Source organism: Harpia harpyja, chromosome Z (genome assembly GCF_026419915.1).
Source record: "Harpia harpyja isolate bHarHar1 chromosome Z, bHarHar1 primary haplotype, whole genome shotgun sequence".
Taxonomy (NCBI): domain Eukaryota; kingdom Metazoa; phylum Chordata; class Aves; order Accipitriformes; family Accipitridae; genus Harpia; species Harpia harpyja.
The window spans coordinates 28,458,276-28,472,153 of NC_068969.1; the positions used below are offsets into that span (position 1 = coordinate 28,458,276).

The 13,878-nt window shown below is 49.3% G+C and overlaps 2 protein-coding genes across 2 annotated transcripts; one reads left to right on the plus strand and one right to left on the minus strand.

Annotated features, from left to right (window-relative positions):
* Positions 1-5,340: 5,340 nt before the first annotated feature.
* RFESD (Rieske Fe-S domain containing) lies at positions 5,341-9,468 on the minus strand. Its single transcript, XM_052778249.1, has 4 exons — positions 7,699-9,468; positions 6,699-6,879; positions 6,574-6,608; positions 5,341-6,344 (listed from the first exon to the last, which is right to left on the minus strand). Exons 1-4 carry the CDS (start codon positions 7,774-7,776, stop codon positions 6,051-6,053), a joined length of 588 nt encoding a protein of 195 aa, XP_052634209.1. The 5' UTR covers positions 7,777-9,468; the 3' UTR covers positions 5,341-6,050.
* Positions 9,469-10,271: 803 nt separating this feature from the next.
* GPR150 (G protein-coupled receptor 150) lies at positions 10,272-11,975 on the plus strand. The gene is given in 2 exon segments (XM_052777969.1): positions 10,272-11,264; positions 11,267-11,975. Coding segments are annotated over 2 exon segments (1,266 nt in total). The 5' UTR covers positions 10,272-10,309; the 3' UTR covers positions 11,578-11,975.
* The last annotated feature ends 1,903 nt before the right edge of the window (positions 11,976-13,878 follow it).

Here is a 13,878-nt window from a genome sequence, read left to right on the forward strand (position 1 = left end):
CATGAAAAATACCGTGAGCACTGCAAGCTGACACAGCCTCCTGGGTGGTATTCATCCTGGACATCTATTGCTTTTCAAATTCAGATGATGGTGCTGGTTTCTTGGCTGCTGAGCCAGTCCAGTGCCAGGAACACTGCAAGGCCATACAACCAATATAGGGCAAGGCACCCACTGCACTGCTCTTCTGTCCTTTCCTGGGCCAAAATGCAGCTACAGAATTATGCAATTTTTTTCCTGGAGCTATCTGTGCCAAATAAGCATGCAATATTTTCAGGATGTTCAGTATACACTGTAATAAAAAAGATGATACTTTTTACTTGAATGGGGATGTATCTATGTGTCTTGGATGCTAACTGAAATCAAGGCAGGACATTTGCAAGCAGAGGTAGTATCTCCTGTTAAATAAGTCACATATACACATGAAAAAAACAGAAAAGCCTTCAGGCGCTATGGCCCTACTTCAGTGTGATTAAAAGCCTTAGTTGTTTTTCCAACTACAGTGGCTGGCTTAATAAAAAGATATTGCTTTTACCTGTAACCTCTGTGTTGTCTGGGTCTTTAGTCAACCACAGCCTCAGCAAAAGTTAGTTGTAATCTGAAGAGTTAAATTATTTCTGGAGTAGTCTTTCCTTCATAAGCCTTAGATTTCTAACTACTATGGTTTGCAACAACAAACATCTCTTTTAGCAGACCAATCCCACTGTTCAAGTATCACAGCCAGTGCTTGTCAGGGGACTGTCTTCATCTCATGGAAGAAGAGTCATTAATGGGCTAATGAGACTACCCGCACCAATTTCCCAGTTTGTGTACCTACAAGCAAAACTGGCACTTTCACTTTTAGCCTAGATGTCAGATGTTGAAAACTGTGCTTAACTCTTCATTCAAGTAAAAAATTCCACTTGACGGAATCAGTAGGTTTGCATGAACAAATGCCACATAAAAACCAATGTTTGCTGGACAGAGTTCAAAGAACCGACCCAACCCATCACACCCCCTTAAGCCTCACCTACTTCTCCTGTATCCCTGCGCCCTCAGCACGGTGCTGGTTTAACCACTGGCGCAGCCGGCTGAACTTGCTGCCCCGGCAGAAAGCCACTCACCCCCGATGCGTCGGATGCAGCTGGGACAGGGAAGACCCCATCGGTGGGATTGGCTGTGGGACCAGCTGTGGCGACCGAACCCCCCTTTCTCTTTGCAAACATTGCTGACACAAACCCATGAGCACCTTGCCACAGCGGGCAAGACAGAAAGCTGCACGCTTTGATGGAGCTCTGCCTGTGGTTTGTGGTTTGCTTTCGGATCACGGCGGCAAGTAATTGCGCGGAGGTAGAGCTTCTCTCCAAGAGCTGACTTGAGGACAGAGCCAGCTGAGGATCTCACTAACATCGTGACATCCTCCCAGCCAGGGACACTTGACTGGGTGACATTCCCAGTCGCCTTCATTGTAACCATGAGCAATATCTGTATTATCATTGCTCTTATCACTACTGAGTTCATAACGGCTTTTATCCATTGTTACTTGAATAGAGTCAGATCTGTCAGATCTAACATAGAAAGCATTAGCGAGTATTTAGATGCTTAATAAAGTATACATACGTTAGTAATTCTGATGTTTGGCTGGTTTAACTCTCTCCCTACTGGAGCTCAATGCGTTCTGTTCTTTTGTCTCCCATTTGCAAACATTATCCTATGGACATTGGTGTGGTACTGTACATAGACCCACTTTAAAAAACAGTTGGGTGGAAGTAAGGCAGCCAGGGAGGGATCTGGGCACTGTTGTGACCCAGACCTGCCCGACAGCCTCAACCTTTACCGACGCATAACCCCTCAGGGCAGTCAGGTTATGATACCGGCTCTCCCACAGCACGGCCAGCAAAGGGCACTCTCCCCACACACATCCCCTCTCCCCACACAGCCAGAGGCTTAAGGACCTCTCCAGCATTATTATTTCCATTCCCCATCCCCTGCTTCCTCCACGAACCTTCGAAAGCAGCTGCCAAGCCAAGTGGGCAGAGCTATGGGACACTTGGGAATCGGTGAGCGCTGACTCTCACAGCTCGTGATTGCACGATCTCAGGGGAACAGCGAGAGTTACTTTTCCGAACCGTATCGGAAAGCACAGGTGCAAACTTCAGACCTGATTTCATTCAAAAATTCAGCATGAAATTGGGAACTGTACAATTTGGTATTGCAAAGGGCTTCAACAGTGAAAGGTTGGTTTTAAAATTGGTTTCCTACAAACTATGCATTTTTTCCTGCCTGGTGTGATCTCCTATCCTGCAAAGACTGCTCTCACCAACGTATGTGCTCCATATGGGGTACGTTCATAAACTTCTGAGTCCTGCCTTTGTAACACTTTTTACACTGAAGGTGTCCTTCATTTCATGCGCAGCACTAAATCAGGTCAAGGGGACATGGTGGAACAAGGCACTACATGCAGAAAGAAAACATACAACATCCAGCTTTACAGTTAATATTGTCTAATTAAGGTTTATGGTGCCACTACATCAGGTCAAGGCTCAAGCTGCAGTTCAAACTACTAGTCATAGTTTTCACCTGACTTTCTTGAAAAGATGGCTCCATGACAGGATAAATATAACTTGTTATTCTGTTCAAGCTGCTTGTGAAAGCACCTTACAGACCCTGAATGTCTTGCAGAGTCATCATGAAAATTTTCAATCTACAGCAAAAAATACATTTCTCTGTTCTTCGCCTGGCTGATTAATGGTGGGAAAACAGATGGTGTTTGCTCATTTGTCAAATTAAACTAAACCCCCCAAATTATCACCAACAAAACACTCCTCCTGCATGATTTGGAGGGTTGATTTTAACATCACTCTCATTAACACATCTCTCCAGGAAGCTCTAATTATCCAGCCAGTGACTTTTTGGTCTTTTGCCCACAACTACTCATTCCTTCTGTCTCTGCATTGTCCCTTAAATGCCACCTCAGTCTCACTGCCCTAATTAACCACTCCTCACCTCCCTCCTTGACCTGCTATTAGTCTCTAATTGCAAACAGCCAGGTACCAGCCTTCCTCCATCCCCACCTGCGGTTCCCTGGACGGCTCTCGGTCCCCCACCCTGCTTCAGTCTCCTCACTCCCAAAAGTACCTTTTGCTGCCTGTCCTGGTTTTTCCCCACTGAAGTCTCCTTCCCCCATGAGTACCAACACCTCCTCTTCTCACCCATCCTGATACTCCTCACCTCTCACCCAGCTCTGGTGCCTGCCGTCCCCGCTCTCCCATCACATCCCACATCTCCCCGTGTCTCCCCTCCATTCTTCCCTACCAACCCCCTGACTGGCTCCCTTTCAGGATAACCCCTGTGTTTTCCATGTCTTCACATGATATATCAGTATAACTAGAAACCTAGAAAGGGCTGGCAGGACAAGAGACTCAGAAATGCCCAACTCTGGGACATTAAATGGTTACCATATTTTCAAATTAGGTGTGTATTCTAGCACTTCAAAGCTCAGGCAAATAAAACAGAATACTGCCTATATTTTTTTAAAGGTAGCAACTTTAACACACTGTAGGTTTTGTTCTTTGCTGTCGAAAAATAAAATAAAAAATAAAATTAAAAAAAAAGAGAATCTAACAGCCAGCCAACTGTCCCTCCTTTGTTCACAGCCACCCAAGTTAATAATTCTCTGTTCCTTCTGCGATCATCAATGAGAAAATTGAGGGGAAAGCAAACTAACTGACAAACTGTAGATATTAAATCAATGCGATCTCCCTGAGAATAAGAACATGTTTAAAGTAAAAGAAAAAAACACCTTACAAGCTTGCAGATAGTTATTATGCTTGAGAAGTACTGAAGAAAAGGGACTTATCTAAGCCTAGATATGCAGTTCTACCGATTTCATATGATTAACAGCAAACATATGATTAAACACTTTGCTGGACTTTACCCAGAAAATGCAGTTTTACAAAAGCCTGACCACTCTTCCACAAATATGAACATGTTCATGAAACTTTCAAGCAAAATCTCCTATTACTAACATTCTACTAAAGGTCATACATGTAACAGCCTATTACTCATAATTGGTACTTTCTTAAACTGAACTGCATCTTTATTTATTTAAATAGTCCTTTTCTATTAATGCAGTACATTAAAAAAAAGAGCAATAAAAATACTATCTAAGCAACCACATGAGTCAATGCAGGTATATCTGAAGATCTTATAATACTTTTTTTTTATATGATCCATGTCTTTCAATAGGACAAGACATCCATGGTTAAGTTTCATCGCAGGTGCAGGTAGTTGGGTGAGGAGGGAGGGAAGCAAAGCAATTCTCCAACCCCCCCTGCGCTGCCCAAAGGGATGCGTGCTCCAGGCCCCTCGGAGTATCAGCTGTGTCACCTCCCCACCTGCCTCACCTTCCTGACATCTACCCTGTGGCTGCAAGAGGAGTGAGAAAGAGAAGGTTATGCATTCTTTTAAAAAATGAAGAAAACACGCAAACAAAAAAACCCCACAGAACTGGTCAGTACGTAACAGCATTTCCTAGCAGACGATCGAGACGTGATTCAGAAGGCAGGCATTTGCATCTGATCTCATCGGCACTGGCTGGCTAAGTGGTCAGCGAGAGGAAGAGGAGGAGGAGGAGGAAGAAAGCATTTCTGTGCTGTAGTCTTTATAAAATAGAAAACTGAAACAGGTCATCTCAACGGCACTGTGAAGGTGCCACGTCTCCCTGCCGATCATGAAAACAGTGTAAGGAGGCATGATCAGAGGTGGAGATCTAAATTTAAATACGGTGAAATTAATTGATTTTGCGCTTTGCTTTTTTCATTGTGATCAGCTGGGCACAGATGTTTTTCTCTGGTACTTCCCTATGCCTCACTACTTTTAAATACATTTATATGAACAATGGTGTTGACACAGACCTACTTACCCTTCACATCCATTAAAAGCAAGACAACCCACCGCATGCACAAGAGAAACTTACAGATGAAGACCAGGCAACTTCAAACTGAACCTGATCATGACCAAACTTTGCAAACAGCCAACAAATCACCCAAAAACGCACCCCAAAGAGTTGCAGCCATGCAGCTGCAGCCGTGCAAGGCAATGTTAAGCATCCACACAGTATCTTTGCAGCCTGGACCCTATGGGCTGGGCAGGAGGACCCACCGTGTCCCAGAGCCTATCCTGCCCTCACCCAGCACAGCATGGAGGGAAACTTTCTCAGAGGGGTTTTGGGGCAGATCTGATATTATACTGTGAACGCACATAGAGAAACCTAACTTTTGGCTCTAAATAGAAAGCACACTTTTTCAAATGAATGTATAAGGATGCATTTACAATAAATAAAAACAAACAAACAAGAGCCGCTACATTACGTATCAGGTTTTTATACCCAACAGCTTCTTCCTGATCCAACAGAATCAGGAGAACAAGCTATACATGACAAATGCTTGTCACATTATTTGATGAACTACCAAAAGGAGTTCAATGAGGAGAAGGAAAATCAGTACTTCTATGGACTCATGGTAGTAATACACAAATATGCATAAAAAAGGTCACTAAAATGTGCTCAAGTTTTGTACTTCTCTTTGTGGCACTTACTAAACATCCAGAGATTGCTCACATATCTAAAGAGTTAAAAATTTCCATGTCATTTATACCGAAGGCATTATAAGTATAAACTGTTAAGTACATAAACATAACCTTTACACCTGACTATTTACCTTAAACTGTGTAATGTGTTTTATCAGCAGTAACATACTACATTCCCTCCTAAAAATTAAAACAATTCTAGCAAAATAGGATTTCTAAAATATCAAATATTATGAAGCACTCTGCTGTAAACAAGCCTTTTTGAAATGCAAGTTAAAAAAAAAAATCATCGGCACAAGATCAGTCGCATTTCTGACAATGCAGAGCTTCTTATCTCACTGAATTCTACGTGTTTCAATGCTTTCACATAACATTAAGAATAGAATTTAATCTGTAGACAATCTTCACAGCCATAGTACATTTTTATTTCACGACAATGGTTCTTCGTTGGGGCATTCACCAGGATTCTGCTTTCTGGCTGTGACTTACTCTGCTGCTTGTGAGTTGCTTTTATTTTCCATAGATAAATCACCACTATTTTTGTACTTGTCAGCAAAATAATCTGAGTCAAAGCTTACAGACAAATCTGGAGGACTCACATAAACATTTCCATTGTCTATTGTGACTTTATGAATCCTTTGTTTGACTCCTTTTGATTGCCACTGTGGTGTTGGTGATGGCTCCAAAGGGTTTATTCCTTCATATAATCCTTCTCCTGTTTCCAAAGTAATTTTATACTTATGCCAAGGACAAACAATACATGCTTGACCATTGATATCCTGCAAGAAGAAGAAGAAAAAATAGCACGTCATCAGCTTCTGATTCTTCTCCTGGAAGAATATCTAGGACAAAAGACATGTTTGGTGATTTGGCTGCATGGCTGTCTGCTATTTTACATATATAACCACTTCTTTCGATGTCAGGTTCAGATAAAAGTATTCAAAAAGATGCGTTACGAGTTTTCACATGACTCTATGACGCTACGTTATTTTTATTTTGCTTACATACCTCTATTTCTCCAAGACGTAAAGGGCCTCCTTCATCTGAAACACAGTAGAACATAGTATTAATTTATGCAGCAGATTTTATGCTTAATTGTTGCAACATTGAGATCGTATGTGCAAATATCTTACGGTAGCAGCGAGAGTCCATAGCATGAAATTTCCCTTCATGGTAGAAGACAACAACTTCTCTGCCGTTGACTTCGGCTGTTACTCTTTGGGACTTCTTTATGTCACCTTCTTTGCCAATCAATATAAGACCATCTGGCTCCATCTCAACTGTTCCTGTGCTTGAGCTGCACAAATCCACATCCTTAAAAGACAAAAAATTTAAAAAGCCACTTATAAAGCAGTTCATGTTTGGATTTCTATGTGTAGAATGGATGTCTCGGTCCCAGAGAAAATGCCAACCCATTTAACACATGACATGAAAGGAACAGAAGTTCTAGTAACAGACTATCAACGAGCACACAAAGCAAAGCACAGGAGTTCGGTGATCACGTTTAGCCAACATCTTCACTAACAGAACCAGGACTAGGAAAACCAGCTGTTGCAAACCTGATACCTGAGGCTGAGGCAAGATAAATTCTCAATCACTATTCATTTACTCTGCACTTTAATCGCCTTATCCCCTGGAAAGCTATATGCAAAAAAATACAAGGACACTACTTGTAAAATACTATACCGTTTAGCTATGCAAAGGGAAAACAGTAGCATTTAGATGTAAATCCAATACTCTTTAAATAATACTATGGCTAGAAATATAGACCGATATAACCCGATAAAAAATTTCCTCTGCAAAAGGGGAAAAAAATTTGTTTATTGAGAAGCTGTATTCAACCTGGCCTTTTGAGCAAAAGTGTCTGCCTTTCCCTTCCTCCTCTTACATATTTCAAAAGTCTAATAGCCTCTCCCTCTCCCAGCAGAGGACATAAGCATTCCTATTAAATTTACTTACAATTACCTACTGTGTTCCAGTCCCCTCTGAATGCCCAGCACAACCATCCCACCCTCGCTTCCTCAGAAAATCAGGCTAAAAAAGGCCTTTGTACATGCCGAGACCAAAGGGGAGCTGCAGGTGGGGGGGATCCTGCTGCAGGGGGGTGCAGAGCCACAAAGAGCCGCACCGTACCTTTGGTCCGCGCCAGATCGCAACGGAGATGAGAAAGCAGACGAAGAAATGGAGGCTGAGAATGATGAGGTCCAGCATCGCCTCTCTTCGCTGTGCCTATGGCAGCTGTCCTGCCTTGTCCACATATCTAACGTCGTGCCTCGCAGCCCCTCTTTACGTGCAAACCAGAGGCAGCAGGGCTGGCCCCTATAGCACCAGGGGCAGGATGTATGGAGGCTCAGCACGGCAGGACCCAGCTCTGCCAGGGCTGATAAGGAGCAGGGACATGCTGGGGCTGGCCTGATAACAGAAGAAGAGAACTCCGGGTTCCTCCTGCCACCATCCCTGCCGTGACCCCGTGCCACCACCGCCTCCTCCAAGCGGGACGCGCTGAATCAAAACCCTGCTCAGAGCCGTGCGTTACGTTACGTGTTTATTCGGGATCAGCAACTGCGTGCTTCCTAATAAACCGTTACAGGGGGGAAGACTGGTACAAGTGACGGTGTGGCATTTTCAAGGCTAGTTGTTATCTGATTTGCACACTCTCAACTGTAAGGACAGACCCTCTGCTTTCCCATTTACAGGAACTTCCACCCAGTCTTACCTAGAAACTGAAACGTCACTGTCAGACTCACAGGACGATCCAGTACGACATTCACGCTTATTTTCTTCAGAAAATAAGCACAGCACATAGCAAACTAACCACAAGAATGGGACTAGGAGATCTCAATTTTTTTGCTCTTTTTACACCTTTCAGCTTACTCTGCCTATAAACTTTCCAAATTGGCCAAAATCTTAACATGCAGAAGCCTGTAGTTAGAAACACTCTTACAAAGACACCTCTAAAAAATTTTGTGTCTATATACATACACATTCAGAAACAGACACACATACACACACATGTATCTATATACAGCAACGCACACACACACACATACATAAGTACATCCAAACCAGTCTTAAAATAACACTTGGCAGCAAACCCCCAGCTCATTTAGTGATGACATGTCTACAGTCAGCCTGGGTTTTGTATACATAAATTATCTAGGCATCCCCGATCTGAAAACTGGCTCAGACTGTCAGCACGTTGTAGACCCTACATGGCCCACCAGCATAAACAATTAATGGCCAACAGCTTCATTGTACAGTCAAGGCTTCCACACTTAACCTACAAGCCCTGTAACCAGACCCTCTTACTGCAGACCTGCTGTTGGCCACTTTCTCATCCATGAATCGGACGTGTAGCTGCAAAGTATGAACAGAACATGAGAGATTTCAACCTAGAGCAGCCCAGGAGGCAGTGAAAGCCCCAAAGGAGGCAGCAGTTTCTTACCTAGAGGAGTCCCCTGAGTTTCGGACAAGACCCAGCACGAGGGAAGGGCAACAACAGACCTCCGAGGTGGTTTTTGCCCGATGTCACCTTCTCCACTTCTGTCTCAGCCCCTGGCTTGGTGCCACCTGGACAACACTGCCTGCATGGCTGGAACCAGACGAACGAAGACCTGCTTTCTCCCCCCTTTCTTTAAACAGTGCAGCCTCGGGCATTAAGCGTGGATCAGGAGATAGCTGAGCTGGTGAGCATCGCCTGCCTATCCAAAGCACACCAAAACAGCAATTTGTCTGCCTGCCCTCTCACAGCCCCTTGGGAAACACACCCTCCATCGCAATCTAACGTAAAATAACAACCAGTTTAGGTCGCTCCTGTTTTTTCCACGCCGATGACTGTGTTAAAAACATCTGCTGAAACAACAGATGGAGTACCACAGCCCACATAAGCCCCCCCGGATCCCAGGACAGAATCCTGAGCTACCAGCCGGCTACCAAGAGTGGCACCTAGCCGTGGAAGTAAACCCATTTCAGTCAAAAAGAAAAAAGGTTATAAGCTCCCCTCCCTGGCACCCCACCACACACACACGTGAAGCTGATTTTCTACTAGATTTTCCTGATGTCTTCTTCAGGGTCTGGCCGCTTTGATGTTTCCGAGTCACCCGGCACGGCTGGATGGAGGCGTCCCTGCAGCCACCTGGCGGGAACGACAGTCGAAGGGATTCAGGAGCAGCAAAAAGATTCGTTTTCCGGCTAGAAACACAGCTGGGTTTACGAGTCGTAGTCATTCACGGCTGTACCCCGCTCCGACTCCTTCTCCCCCTTTCGCGAAAGGGAAAACGATATCCCCCCCCCCCGCGCCGGGCGGGCCCGACGTGCCCCGCGGACACGGGTGGCGGGGCGGGCATCCGTCGGGGGTCGCGCCGGCTGCCAGCACCTCCCGTGCGGAGACCAGCAGAAGGGGCGACGGGACCCCCACCGCTCCCCCGCGGAGGAGAGGGGTGCCGGGGGGTGCCGGTGCCGGCAGCGGATCCCCTCCGCCGGGGCTGTGTGCTGCCGGCATCGGGCGGGCGGAGGCTACCGAGCCAGCGGGCTTAGACGCCCGCCGGTGCCGGGGGGCGGGGGGGGCGTGCGATCCGCCGTGCGCGCAGCCCACCTCCCGGTGCCGGCTGACGGCCAGCCCCTATAAATGCCTCCGGGGAGCTCCACCGCCGCTGCCGCCGCCGCCGCCGCCGCCGCCGCTGCCGCTGCCGCTGCCGCCGCCGCCGCCGCCGGGGGAAAAGCTCGGGCGACCCGAACGGGCGCGATGGAGGAAGAGGAGGACCCCTTCCCCCCCGGGCTCAACCTCTCCGCCCCCGGCGCCCCTCGAGCCCTCCCCGTCCCGCGGGCGGCCGGGGCGGGCGCCGTCCTTCTGCTGGCGCTGGCGGGCAACGGGCTGGTGCTGCGGCGGCTGTGGGGCTGCCGGCCGCGCCGGCGAAGGGACCTGCTGGTGGGGCACCTGGCGCTGGCCGACCTGGCGGGCTGCGGGCTGGCCCTGCTGCCGCGCTTGGCGGCCGAGCTCCGCGGCTCCGCCGGTGCCCCCGGCCCCACCGCCTGCCGCCTGCTGCCGCTGCTGCAGCGGTGCGGACCGCTGGCCTCGGCCCACGGGCTGGTGCTGCTGGCGCTGGAGCGGCGCCGCCCGGCTCTGCCCGCCCGCGGCTTGGCCGCCCTGGGCTGGCTGCTGGCTCCGCTCCTCGCCCTGCCCCAGGCCTTCGTCTTCCGACCGGCTCCGCGCCCCGGCGAGCCCCGTTGCCGCAGCGTCTTCGAGGAGCTGCCGCCCTGGCAAGGCTTGGCCTTCGCCGCCTACGGGGCGGCCACCGGCTTCCTGGCGCCCGCCGGGCTCCTCTGCTGGGCCTGCGCCCGCAGCCTGACCGCCCTCGGGGCCGCCCGACGGCCGGCGGGCCGCGGGCGGCGGCGCCGGCGGCCGGCGCGGAGCGGCGGGGGTCTGCCCCGCGGGCGGGCGCGGATGCTGCGGCTGCCGCTGGTGCTGGCGGCTCTCTTCGCTGTCTGCCGCCTGCCCCGCTGCGCGATGGAACTCGGCTTGGCCTCAGCGCCCGGCGGCGGCGGGCGGCGGGAGGCGCTGGCGGCGCTGGGCATCGTGGCGGCGGCCAACAGCGCCCTCAACCCCTACGCCTGCCTGCTCCTCCACGGCCGCCGCCGTCGCCGGCCCCCCCGCGGGACCGGGACGGCGACGACCACCACCGCCGCCGCCTGCTGCTGCCCCACCGCACCCGACGGTCGGCGGCGGCGCCGCCGCGGGGCCGCTCTCCGCCGCCCGCTCCGCCGCCGCGCCCGCACCCCGAGCACCGTCGGCACCCCGACCACCGCCGGCACCCCGACCACCGTCGGCACCCCGAGCACCGCCGGCACCCCGAGCCCCGTAGGCACGCCGAGCACCGCCGGCACCCCGAGCCCCGTAGGCACGCCGAGAACCGCCGGCACCCCGAGCCCCGTAGGCACCCCGAGCCCCGACGGCACCCGCGGCTCCCCCGGCGTCCCGTCGCCTGCAGCAGCCGCGCCCGGGGCGTGCGTTAGCGCGGTGACGGCGCGGTGATGGCGCGGCGGCGGAGGCTCCGGTCCCGAGAAGGGGATGGGACGGGACGGGACGGGACGGGGGCTGGGCGCGGGGAAGCGTTCCGGCGGCCGCACGACGGTGCCCGCGGTCGTTCACCTTCACGCAGCTTGGGGGGTTGTCTTCCCTCCTTTTGTTTCTACTCTTTTCGGTGTGTTTTCGTGTCAAACACGCTTTACGGAGGAGCGGGCGGTAGCGGCGGGATGTCTGTTGCTATGCGAGCTGCCCGAACGTTGTTCCCATTCAGAGCCCGACTGACTTGTCATCCTTACAAAGCCTTACGAGTATTTCGGTCGTACTTTGTGGCTTTCGTGACACCTCGTTCAGAAATAAAATCGCTCAGTCCAAGAAATTTCTCTTTTTGTCGTTGCTGTTGCTGTTTAAATCCGACTGGAAAAGTATGCATGTGGCCATTTCAGGCAGGCTGGTGTACTTCTTGCATTAGTTAACTAATTGGCTGTACAGACTGAGCAGGGGGCTGCCACAGGCACACTGCGATGGGATGGACGTGTATAAAATGCATCCCTGCTTGTGGTAGAAGTCTTCTCAAACGCTGGGGTTTTTTGTCTAAAACACAGCATGTTTTTAAGGCAGAGCGATGAAGACTCTCACTGCTCTGAGACGTACCCGTTTAGCTCCAGTTTTATTCATAAGATTTCCATTACACCCACTTCCCCAGCTGAATATTCTTTGTCAAGTTGACACTACAGATTAAGCCAAACCTACATTTTCTTGCAATACGAGAGCCTTAGTTCTGTAGGGCTGGGCACGAATGATGTGCAGTGTTCATAGCTGGTAGCATATACATATCGATACCCTCAATGTGTTGATGATACCTCACATGTATGAAAACGATTGACAAACCAGAGCAGGAAACAGATAGAGCTCTGCACCTGCAGATGGGAGCCGTGTTAGATGCCGTTATCTGACTGGGGAGAGACCTCACCGATACCTGACAGAGCCTGCACCCCCACATCTGGTTGCCGCGGTAGATTCCCAGTCCAACTCATGCCCTCGAGGAGCCCGAGATGCTTTAACACAAACTGAAATGTGTTTATACTATTGCGTGAAGCTGTTTCTCCCCCGGAGACCCTGGCTGTACTTTCTGTGTAGGTACTACCAGCATAGGGAACAGCGTGGCCGTCTCTGCAGGTTTCAGTGGCTGCGTAGCATTTTTAAGGGTGACATCTGTGTTTAGAGGGAGCTGCGAAGTGGGGGCTTTTCAGATCTTACAGTCTGCAGCGGTGTGCGTGCATTTGGGCTCTCCCTAACGCTGCTCACGCAGGGAATGAAGGGCCATTCAGGGCAAGGCTCCTACTTGTACAGCATCTTGCTGGCTCTTCAGCAGGGCTTTTCCGTGCTTATTCTGGGTGACACATCAGCGCTGGTTCAGTGACACAGGACCTGAGGCTCGTTATATCCTTGCTCTCTATCTGGCTTTCACCAACCTATCCAATAATCTTGCAATTTTTTTTTTTTCTCCACGTCTCACTCTTTTCTACGGGCATTGCATCTTGTATCAAAACTGCCTCTCAGTGGGTGCTCCTGTTGTACCGGAGTTACTTGTAGAGGTACCAGATGCTGTCTGACAGGCAGCTGTAGCATCTCAATCTCAACAGGCTTCCTCCGGGGAACTGAGACTTAAGATGACTTTTCTTAGAGGACATTGCTCCAAAACCAGTGACCTCGTGTGATGTTTTTACAGAACCCGATTACAATAATTCATGTCTACTTGTAATTACTGCTGCTGATGGAGAGTTATTATAAAGGTGAGTAAAGCTGAAACTGTGCTGTGTAAATGGGACTGAACTTTGTTCAGTAAGAAATAAATAGTGGTGAAGCCTACATCACCACCCAGCACACGGAAAGAAGCTGTGAAGAGCATCCCAGGGGCATTTGGCTCCCTCATCTACTGCAGGATCACACATACCTTGGCCATCCTTGACAAGTATTTTCAACTTATCTTTAATAAATTCCAGTGACAGAGTTGAGATAGGTTCTCTAGTCAAGCTGTTTTAATGTTTAACCATTTATTGTTCTTTTATCTCCAAATAGCTCATCAGAACAGCCCTGCGTGAAAAATAGACATTTCTTTTTCTGCCCTCAGCGGCATTTGCTGTGCTCTTCTGTGAGCCACATTCGTAGCTGAGGACTTGTCAAGGCTTCTCTGATGGCTGAAACAAACCTAATATGATTCACGAGTCACTTTTTATATTATTTTCCATCTGTTTACATCCTTCTTAAAACATAAAAGCCACAAAGTG

Coding starts and splice junctions, on each gene's coding strand:
- RFESD (XM_052778249.1), bottom strand. CDS start 7,776: ATGCTGGACCTCATCATTCTCAGCCTCCATTTCTTCGTCTGCTTTCTC. Junction 6,880..7,698: donor CGATCTGGCGCGGACCAAAG/GTACGGTGCGGC, acceptor TTGTCTTTTAAG/GATGTGGATTTGTGCAGCTC. Junction 6,609..6,698: donor TATGGACTCTCGCTGCTACC/GTAAGATATTTG, acceptor ACTGTGTTTCAG/ATGAAGGAGGCCCTTTACGT.